We start from the raw sequence: 11311 nt of genomic DNA, 5'->3' as shown, positions 1-11311 counted from the left end.
CAATAATATTGTATCGTGACACAAGTATCGTGATAATATCGTATTGTGAGGCCTCTGGTGATTCCCACCCCTAGCATCTAGGGCACGGTAACTCAATTAGATTGTGTGCCAACATTATTTTTGGAATGACATCGAATTAGTTGTGATTTATGATAAATAAAATGTTGCTCAATTCAATTATGCATGTTGTTTCATGTGTGTACAACAACTCAAAATCAAATGCAGGTGGCTGTACTGTGGGAATGGTCATGACACACACCTGTACAGCGTTTCTGGAGGGACAGGATCTCCAGATGTAGTCCATGCAGCAGAGACAGCTGCTCTTGTCTAAGGAACACAATACTCCTCTCCACACTCTCCACCTGCCGCTCCAGCGAGACCACCTGTGACCCCTTTAACAAACGAAACGGATATTTACAGTTGCCTATATAACGGTAAGTTCCAGTTCTCTAATGTAAATTTCCAGCATTCCGAGAGTTTCACATTTCCTTATTTATATCAGATCATCTATGTTTTCTCTCGCTCCATGATTGCTCTCATCAGTGAGGAAATGTAAAAGCTGGAGTCCATTATAAAATATTTTGGTAAAATATTTTGTGTTGTAGTGCAAGACATTCAAACGAGAATGTTGAACAAGGCCCTGTAATAAGAGGGGACCACTAAGGTCCTATAGCAGTGGTTCCCAATACCAATCCTGGTCCTGAAGTAATTAATAATAATAATTCCTTACATTTATAAAGCGCTTTTCTGGGCACTCAAAGTGCTTTACATAGAAGGGGGGAATCTCCTCAAACACCACCAGTGTGCAGCATCCACCTGGATGATGCGACGGCAGCCATATTGCGCCAGACCACACACCAGCTTATTGGTGGAGAGGAGACAGAGTGATGAAGTCAATCAGTAGATAAGGGGATTGTTAGGAGGCCATGATGGTCAGAGGCCAATGGGTGAATTTGGCCAGGATGCCGGGGTTACACCCCTACTCTTTTTCAAAAGACATCCTGGGATTTTTAATGACCACAGAGAGTCAGGACCTCGGTTTAACGTCTCATCTGAAGGATGGTGCTTTTTGTCAGTATAGTGTCCCTGTCACTACACTGGGGCATTAGAACCCACACAGACCACCCCCTGCTGGCCTCACTAACACCTCTTCCAACAGCAACCTAGTTTTCCCAGGAGGTCTCCCATGCAGTTACTGACCAGGCTCAACCCTGCTTAGCTTCAGTGGGCAACCAGTCTTGGGCTGCAGGGTGATATCTATGGCTGCTGTGTACCACCAACACAGCACGCGTTTGATGTCTCGCTGATGGGACACACATATTTGAGGTCTTGGAGTCTTTACAAATTAACTGATGAGTTGAACCAGGTGTGTTTGATTAGGGAGACATCCACAATGTGCAGTGTTGGAGGTTCAACAAGATCAGGATTGGGAACCACTGTTCTGTAGTATAGCCTACTCACTGGGCATCCATACCGGTTTGATTCCGGTCCCCATGAATTTTAGCAGCAGTTCTGCTGAAATATACACTAGGGTCAGCAAATGAATGGGGGCTTGGGACATAATGCCAACAAGTGACAAAAATGACCCTGAAATGCCAAATGTTGTGCAAAAAAATGTGTATTTATTTATTTTGCAGTAATAGTTTATTTTATCTAATATTATATCCTAATAATCCAAGTTGATGATGCTAATTTCATATTAGGTAACTCATTTGAGAATGTACTTGCTTTAAATGAAAGTATGTGAAAGATAAAAGAAAAATGCACCTTAATAAAAAAATAAATAAATTTTTTTCTCTTCTACCTGATCGGACCCCTTGAAATTACTTGTTGTTGAATAACAATAACACTTTTGACTTGAATAAAACCAGTTATTTGGTTGTTAAAGGTCCCATGGCATGAAAATGAGACTTCAGATACAGTACTATGGACCACTTAGGCCTATATAAAAGCATCCAAAAAGCAGCATGTCATGGGACCTTTAAACACATTTTAGATTTTAAAACATTTGATTAATTTTATAATGTTTACAATATAATTTATATTTTTAAATGATTTTTATTGATAATTTGAACATTTCGTTTTTACTTGATCTTAAGTGACACAAACGAAACTTCTGAGCGTTATTATGCTTATTATAAACACCCACAGATGTTATTAGAAACAATTTATGTTCGCAGACACATTATGTAATATACATCCCACTGTAAAATATTTCAGCGTAAATAAGCTCCTGATTAGTCACTCTTTCCCATATAACATGGCCATAAAAGCCTTTGATAACTGCGCATAATAGGCTATTATCCAACACTCACCGTATTTTCCATTAGCGCGGCTTATATTAGTATCCAACAGACGAGGCGTTACAATGAAGAGAATGAACGTGCTCCTTCACTTCCACATCTCTGCCCTTCAAAGAACCGACCCATGAACATATAGGATGACGACATCTTTAAAAAAGATCGATACACCTCTCAAAGAGAGACTTAAAGACGGATCTGCCCCAGAATAACGGCAGAGGTTTCGCGAGAAGGACGAGATTTAAATCCTTCGTTATCTTGGCCAACGTACAATCGCTGCCTGTATCCCACAATGTCACGCTCGATTAAAGTGATCCGACGTTTAGCTGGCACAAGCGTGCTCGTGAGTCCTGCGTCTGCTGAACTGCATCATCCTCATCCTCGCGATGACAGACAGACAGACAGCAGGAAGCGGCTCCTTCAGCACCAGAAACAGAACTATCCACTGCACATCCCGTCTCACAGGCGCATCTCCAGCGGTTCTTTGCAGTGGTACGTTGAGCTAAGGCGCATAATGTATTAGGCTACAAATCTCTAAATAAACTGAGCTGAAAAGTACAGCTGAATTATAGCTACGTTTAGTTCCAGTCCTCGAATTTGATTGGCTGAGCGGCGTTCCAAGAATATATCATTAGCATATTGACTGTTCTCTGTTTGTATAACTGGAACCAAGAGTATGCATATTGAATTATTTTATTTTTGGCGGATTATTTTATTTTTAGTTTGTTGTTATATAGGCCAGTATATGCATTTTAGAGCCAATAAATCAACAAATAAAACAAGTATAACTACATTAAAGTTGTTTAATGTTATATAAATCATAAAGGATTTTATTTAAACAATAAAGGATTAACAAATTCTATTTTATCCTATATTATAAAGTATATTATCTTCCCAACTTCTCAAAATAATAATCTCAAATAAAGTGTTAATAACGTTTTATTTCACGATTAACAATATAAAGGTCATATACAAATAATTGTTTATATTAATTACAAAACAATCATTAATCCAAACAAAAATAAAATGATGCTATATACATTTTAGATACAACTGTTTAAAACTTATATGATTAGGCTAACTAAAACAGCAAGGGTTAAAAAAAAAGAAAGGAAAAGCAAAAGGAAAAGACTGTTTTCTTTTTGTTGTGCTCTCCTGGGGGAATGGGCATATACGTATATCTATCTTTTTCCAGCCGTGATTTTTTTTCTTTTTAATTATGGCTTTGGAAAACACTGCAACACTATGCTCAAAAAATCAGATCCACAATACAACAGTAGTTTATCTTTCAAACACAGTACAGAATTGCACTCTCAAGTGAAGGACAACCGCATAGCTGAAATCTTTGAAATCACATTGGTTTTCTCTCAAAAACTAAAATACACATTTTTCTTTTTTAAATACATTTAAATACAGATACCGGTTACTTCATTAAGGAAGCACATATTCAAGCACATAGACTCAATATGAAGCTGCCAACAGTAAAAAAAAATTTCAGTGCACGTTTATTTTTCTATATTTCACTTGCTTTCAACTTTTTACTTCCTTAATTATTAATCACTCTTACAAACAGTAAAAATAAGGAAGGAGTACACCAGATTAAAACTTAATTAAACATTATGAATAAACTTTGAAAAACTAGTTTTGTGGCACAAGTCGGTGATGCTACATGCGGTTACAGTGCGTCAACTTTCCCACCGGACAGACAAGCCACTCTTGCCTATAATTCAATAATAATCAGAATTCATTCTACAATCTCAATGGCACTAAGTATATAAAAATAAGGCTAAACAAATCAATGCCTTTAGTGCATCTGACTAAGACCGTTCTTTGTTAATCACCAACAAAATCACAACATTCATTTTGCTCTTTGCTTTTTTTTTTTTTGCAGTTTGCCTCCAACCATAACAATCAATGATATTAAGTACAAATAAATTACAAATATACAAAATAAAACAAAATTACAAAGCTTTATTAAAAAAAAGAAAAAGATTTCAGCTCATTTAAAGCAATATAAGTACTACTTTAATCATAGCCTCTCTATAGACTAAGTATTAGCATAAGCTAACATGAGGTCTCTGTTGTGTGTGTGTGTGTGTAGTGCCACCTACAGGCATGATTTGTGCAATCACAGTCCTGTCAGATCTCAGACCTCACATGCATTGTTCCGTTTCATTGTAAGAAAGAGCAGGAGTGTTTTCCTGATAGCCGCTGTGAAGACTCCAGCATCGAGATTCAGATTCTCCACTTAAAGGGCAACAGATCAATCGAGAATAGTGTTATTCATCCACAATGTAAAACTACAGTCATGTTTAGCGAATTAAATCCGACCCCATCCAGTAGTGAACACTGGGCACATCCTGTCCACGGTGATTTCATTCATTATCACTAGTCAGTACAGAGAATTTAAGCTAAAAACAATCTCTAATGGAATTCCATCAGATTTAAAGAGACAGTTCACCCAAAATTGAAATATCTGTCATATGGCTTCAGAAGTTACAGTACTTTTATGTTGTTTATGGAACATGACAGTCCCGGTCACCATTCACTTACATTGTACGGAAAAGAGCAGCGAGAACATTGAACAAAACGTCTCCTGTTGTGTTCCACAGAGGAAAGAACTTTTTAATTTGAGCGAACTGCCCATTTAAAAATGATATAGAATTAGGATGATACTGCTACAAGCTCATTAAGTAGACAAACTTTGTATATATATTTTTTCCCCCCATTTTTTTTAAATCCCACATATGCAGTTCCTATTTGAGCAGAATATTTGCTTACATATAATAGATAATGTATACATTACATGGGGTAGCATATGTTTTGATAAAAGGTAAACAGATCAAGTTCATTAGAACTTATAACATTTTGAGTCATTGTATAAATCATGCAGGAGTATTTGAGCATAAGGTTGCATGTGTAAATATATGTCATCCATGTCAGACAACTGTAAACCTGTGACAACAGCCATCCTAATCTTAGCACAGCTTGAGGTCTTTAAAATGACTAAACTTTGATCTAGTCGACGATCAGGTGTTACAGGAATGAAGTCAGCAGGTTGAAAGGAACTTTTTCCCCCAAAGTCTGGGAATGGTGGCGAAGAGAGCGGATTTGGTTGGAGCTGAAGCTGGAGTGGGAAGAGTCCTCTTCCTACATTTCTTTCTCCTTGTCTTTCCTCGCCTCCTTCTCACGGCTGGACTTCATGAAGTCACTTCTCATCAGGCGGTAAAACAACACAATGTTCATGACGGTCATGATGGCCAGACCCACGCTGCCGATGGTGTAGCTGATCAGGGGGACGAGGTCACGATTGAGCACCAGCCAGCGGGTCATCCAGGCCAGAGTGTTGATGCGAAACACTACATAGGTGCCCAGGTTTATCATGCTGTTGACACGGTAAAATGTACTTTTGGCCAAGCTGGCCATGCAGAGCACTTGCCTCAGGTGCAGAAAGATTGAATTGATCTCCACCAACAGAGCCACCACGGCAAAACCCACATACCGACAGGTCAACACAGAGATCCCGAAACAGGTGATCACCTGCAAACAAAAGAAATTGAGAGGTTTCAATAATGGCAATGCACTAAAATATTGGCCAAAGAAAACTTTAAAGGAATAATTCACCCAAAAATAAACATTTTTCATTTATTATGGATAGAGGACTCGTATTTTAGCAATGTTTTAAAATTAAAAACATCCTGATGGATTTATTACAAACATAGCTTTTCACTACATAAGACGTTAATTGATGGACTGAAGTTGTGTGGGTTACTTGTGAGCTATTGTGATGTTTTTATCAGCTGTTTAGACTCTCATTCTGATGGCACCCATTCACTGCAGAGGATCCATTGGTGAGCAAGTGATGTAATGCTACATTTCTCCAAATCTGTTCTGATGAAAACAAAGTCTTCTACATTTTGGAGGGCCTGAGGGTGAGTACATTTTCAGCAAATGTTCTTTTTTGGGTGAACTATTCCTTTAAGATAACTGTCATTTTCAGCTCTCAGCTACAAGGTAGAAAAATGTGAACAGAAACAATTACTTTAACATTCAATTACAGAAGAGTGTGAAATTATCCAGATGTAATTGGCTCTAATGATGGATGATACATTGACAGAAAAGAGGTTGTGTTCGCCTGTGAGAATATTCAGCGCAACATCAAGCAAAACATGAAGGCAGAGAAACTTCAAGAACTTGCCACACTATTACCTGAAGCAAAAGAAAAAAAGCTTTTTATTTGTATATTCTTAAGCACTTTTTGTAGTGTATACGTTTGCTAATATTAGCCAAAAGCCAGTTTGGGCCAGATTTATTTTGAGATCAGTGTTTAGTATTCTAGTTTCTCCACACCTCAGTGTCTCAGTTTGGAGTTTGTTTAAAGTCAATTGCATTGAACAACACATGCATACTTGTGCTGTGATTATAATCTATACACATTTGTATAATATTTTTAAACATTATATTATATTTTTATTATAATGATTTTATATTCTTTAAATTAATTTATTAGTTGATCATAATAACTTCAAAAAATACAATTGTTGATATTCCCCTTGTTTCCAGAATTTTTGGTTGATTTTCCACAGCTGAACATTAATTTCAGGTTCAGTACATTTATTACATTATGTGTCCAATTTATTACAAATATTACCTTTAGAAACAATATTTAATTGTAATATGATTTTTTAAAGCATTTTTAAAGATGCTGTTTGACATGTTCATTCATCTATACAAAGTCATTAAGTTTAAATAGGCCAGTTAAGCCATACACAGACTAATGTGCTTAATTTCAGCAGCAACTCTTTCGTCTTCTCAACACTAATCTGCTGTGAGGCGACGAGAAACAAATGAGCGTGTGTTTTGTATCATCTGATAACAGCAGGGAGAGGCTGAGGACAGGAATACAAAGGCTCTGTTGATCAGTCCTAAACGCAACAGGACAACAGTCAAAGCCATCACCACAAATGACACTAATCCTGCAGGAGTTCTACAGTTCAAACAAATCCTAGTAATGGCATTGGTCAATATTAGCACAATCGTGATTGTGACCTTGATTCTGGGAGTATTTTATGCATGAATCAATAAGCATTTATAATAATTCTTAAATAAAGAATACTAAGTCCTGAATCAAACCAACAAGCTCTGAAAATAACCATAGCAAAAAAAACAAAAAAACAACATTGATTTAAAGCACAGAAGTAGGCTATGTGAAAATTGTGACTGACTGTGTATGTGACATCTCTTAAAAAAGTGGAACAATATTAAAATATGAACTTATATTTATCGATAAAGTCATCTTTTATGAAAAGTTTAAAATATTTGTAATCCTTTTTCATCCAAAAGGAAATTTTTAAAAATGTTTTATGATCCTCCACTAGGTGGCTAACGCTACAAAAACATCGCAAAAAGTGCATAGATTAAACTAGTAAAAGCTCATGCTTACACTGATCAATGCAAAACTAATATTGGAGCATTTAGATCCATTATAAGACATTTTTCTCTTGGTGTCTAATTCCCACGAGTCACTAACCAAAAGGTAGTCAAATATAAAAACAAATCAAAAGTATTTACTGAGACCTCAACCATGTAATATTTACATTAAGAACTAACAATTATAATTTTAAACTTTATACAACTACATCTAATTTACATAATTTTATTGACGTTTATGAATCATACACATTGGCAAATCCTCTATCGTAACTGTCAGGTATGATAAGTCTTACGCAGAGCACAAAGGTGCAGTTACATGACGTCCAATACTAAGTTACATGAGCGTGCGCCATTGCCGTGATATAACTCCTTTTGTAACAGGACATAAATTCATTGGTTGCCCGGATGATTCTGTAATGCAACCCTGTTCACATGACACCCGGCTGGTCTTTGCGGTGAGGAATGTCACAGCAATAAGGCCAGTACTGTTATTCACATTAACACTACTGACACTAAAAGCCCCTGGTGTGTGTTTGAAGGCGGCAAGTAATGTATAATGGCTTTTAATAGCTTGAAATCCAAACATACTTCTCTTTATAGCAAGAATGTGTCACGTATGCTCCATTCATAAAGCAAAGCATGACAAAAGCTGACCATCCATCCAGCTATGTGGACTGTAAACACTTCTGAGTTTGTTTTACAGTGTCTAAAAGAGGTCTACAGTCGGGCTACAGCAAACAGTGACGGCTGAAAAATATTTTGATGTTATATAAAGCAATCAAATGTCTAAAATGAATACTAGTTTGATGGTTTAACAGGACTATTAGCTCTGTAAACATGATTTCTGTCTGTAAATTCTTCTCTCACTGCAGTGAAGGGCCTGTTTTAATATGAAGACGCATGATTACTAAATAAGATTTGTGTGTCCTCAGTCTCATGACTGAGAGGATGTTGACCTTTGGCTAACCCTTTGTCTTTCTCTTGGTGAGGTCAAGATATCTACTTACACAATGCTTAAGCTGGATAAGGCTCTGAACATCACAAACAAACCTGTTATCTTCAGGAGACCCTATCCCTCCTTAAGATCATGGAAGTGATAAAAGCCTGATGAGACTAAGTGAATGAACATATTTCATATTACTAATCAAAGTGAAATGCAAAAAAGTACTGTCTTCTACACCAAATGAGGTCAACAGGTGTTTCGCAAGTCAAAGACACCGAAAACAAACACTCAATATTGTACAATTTGTAATATTTGAATGGCGACTATAATAAAGACATAAAACACTCTTTAACTTCCATCTCGGCCTTGAAAAGAACATAATCATTGACAGGAAAAGAGCAAAGTCTTCATGTCATATACATCACATAACATGTTGCCTTGTGTTAACAGATATTTCCCTGTAGCTCCTTGCGCTCGCAACGACAAGGTCATGGTTTTGATTCTCAGGGAAAACACATACTAATTAAATGCATAGTTTTATTGTAAACGTATACTTCTATCCTGTAAAGATGTTTTAAATTGATAAAAAGTGACAGTATAGACCATTATAATGCTACAAAAGATTGTGATTTTAAATAAATGTCATCTTCTTAAATTTCTATTCAAAGCAGCCTTCCAGAGCATAAGTGATATTAGTGATTATAATGACTTGAAATCTTTACAAGCTGCTTGCATGAAATGCTTTGATGAGAAAATTAACCAATTCCAGTGAACACAAAATACTAAAAGCTAGTGCTGGGGGATATACCGGTTTGAATTACGCACACGGTATGCATTTTTTTTTTAAACGGCATACTGGTACAAATGGCTAAGCAATGTAGACAGTGTCACAAATTGAGAGGAGATCCCTGTTAACTGTATACACTTCTGAATAATGGTTAGAAAACTATTAATAACACACAACTAGGCTAATTCTTTAACTGGGCAAATAAACCAACTGTAAATGGCCGTTAACAGAACCCAGAGATGCTGCAAAGAGGAGAAAATACTGTATTATACAGAGTAAGATCACAGTTCACGATGTGTGAAATATTGGAAGAAAATCCTTAATACTGAAGTGAGGGTGAGGGGTTTATATGAATGTATCTCTGAGGGGAACTGACTGTCTTCAGAAAAGTTTAGATGGTATTTTCTTTTCGTCTTACCTCCATATAATGCATATTAATGTAGTATTTAAAGGGGTCATATGATGTTGCTAAAAAGAAAATTATTTAGTGTATTTAGTGCAATGAAATGTGTTTATGCGGTTTAAGGTTAAAAAAACACATTATTTTCCACATAATGTACATTATTGTTTCTCCTCTATGCCCCGACTTTCTGAAACGCATCGATTTTTACAAAGCTCATCGGTCTGAAAAGCGAGGTGTGCTCTGATTGGCCAGCTATCCAGTGCATTGTGATTGGCCGAATACCTCAAGCGTATGACGGAAATGTTACGCCCCTACCATACTGTGATGCCCTGTCCGGCCGGAGCGACGAGACAAAAACATTCAAACCCATTATAAACGAGGCATTTATTGCATCCAGTGGGGACATAATTACGGATTATAATGACTTATACTGTCTTTTTACGCGTTGCGTTGCATCGCGCCGTGTAAACATAAAACCATGTCTGCATTTGTTATCGGAGAAATGACAAACAACAAGCGCTACTCTACACTGCCCAAAACTCGCGTTTGTAGGAACATTGTATCATCCTAGAGAGAGTTTCGTCATTTTGACTGTCGTAACCGAATGCGACGCGCAGTTTGAATGCTGAATGGCAGATGACTGACAGCCGCAGCGGAGCGAAGAGTTATGTGAACTTGAATTTAACGACTTAAATATTAATCTGTACCTCAGATTACACTATGGAACGGCTTCAGAACACTTGAAATATAGTGCACGGAAACTTTATGGTGTTTCAAGTCAAGTCAAGTCTGCTTTATTGTCAATTCTTCCACATGTACAGCACATACACACAGAGAATTGAAATTGCGTTACTCTCAGACCCTTGGTGCATGCAGATAACACTAACAGTAGAACATAAATACAGATATACAGATTAAATATAAAATACAACTATACAAATATACAAATAAGGTAAAATGTAAAAAAAATATATAAAAAATAAAAATAAAAAAAAATATATAAAGCAGCACACGCCAGATAGAGTGCAAACCAGTGAAGTAAACAACAGTGCAGATATAATGATTTGTAGTGCAAAAAGAGCTTATTTAGACTGATTAAAGTGACTGTGTGTGTGTATACATCTAAATATTTGAGTTGAACTGTTCTGGAACAGTGTTGTAAATACAACTTAACCACTGATTTCTAGTCGTGTCCTCTTTTGGAAGGCCAAACAAAGTAGTTTCGCTTTCACAACGAAACACACAGCGTCACACATGGCGGGCTTGAGTGAGGAACGTCCAGTGCGGCCGGCAGATTCGACGAAGGAGCGTCTGGCGGGCTTGCGGCAACAACATGTGACAACCCCGGACTGGACTCCGCTTCATCCATGGTGAAAGCCGATCCGGCAATCCACAGCACTAAGTTGATGTATTCCCTCAGCGACCAGCACAGATCAGCTCTAGGC

At 37.0% G+C, this 11311-nt stretch overlaps 2 protein-coding genes across 2 annotated transcripts in view; both read right to left on the bottom strand.

Annotated features, from left to right (window-relative positions):
- The window catches only part of ccdc92ba (coiled-coil domain containing 92Ba), an 11414-nt gene extending 8925 nt beyond the window's left edge, over window positions 1-2489 (bottom strand). The window contains exons 1-2 of the mRNA XM_016455582.1: window positions 2316-2489; window positions 260-392 (exon numbers count right to left, since the gene is read on the bottom strand). Coding sequence (XP_016311068.1) covers window positions 260-392; window positions 2316-2327 — 145 coding nt within the window. The 5' untranslated portion in view covers window positions 2328-2489. The remainder of the gene's footprint in view (window positions 1-259; window positions 393-2315) is intronic.
- Window positions 2490-3331: 842 nt separating this feature from the next.
- Window positions 3332-11311, bottom strand: part of tlcd2 (TLC domain containing 2) — a 20599-nt gene continuing 12619 nt past the window's right edge. Inside the window, exon 4 of the mRNA XM_016455670.1 lies at window positions 3332-5840. Within this exon, the coding sequence (XP_016311156.1) occupies window positions 5451-5840 (390 nt within the window). The 3' untranslated portion in view covers window positions 3332-5450. The remainder of the gene's footprint in view (window positions 5841-11311) is intronic.

Source organism: Sinocyclocheilus anshuiensis, unplaced genomic scaffold, assembly GCF_001515605.1.
Source record: "Sinocyclocheilus anshuiensis isolate Anshui unplaced genomic scaffold, SAMN03320099.WGS_v1.1 scaffold319, whole genome shotgun sequence".
Classification (NCBI taxonomy): Eukaryota; Metazoa; Chordata; class Actinopteri; order Cypriniformes; family Cyprinidae; genus Sinocyclocheilus; species Sinocyclocheilus anshuiensis.
The sequence above is the reverse complement of the archived record's forward strand: the minus strand, read 5'-3'. Positions and strand labels throughout refer to the sequence as shown.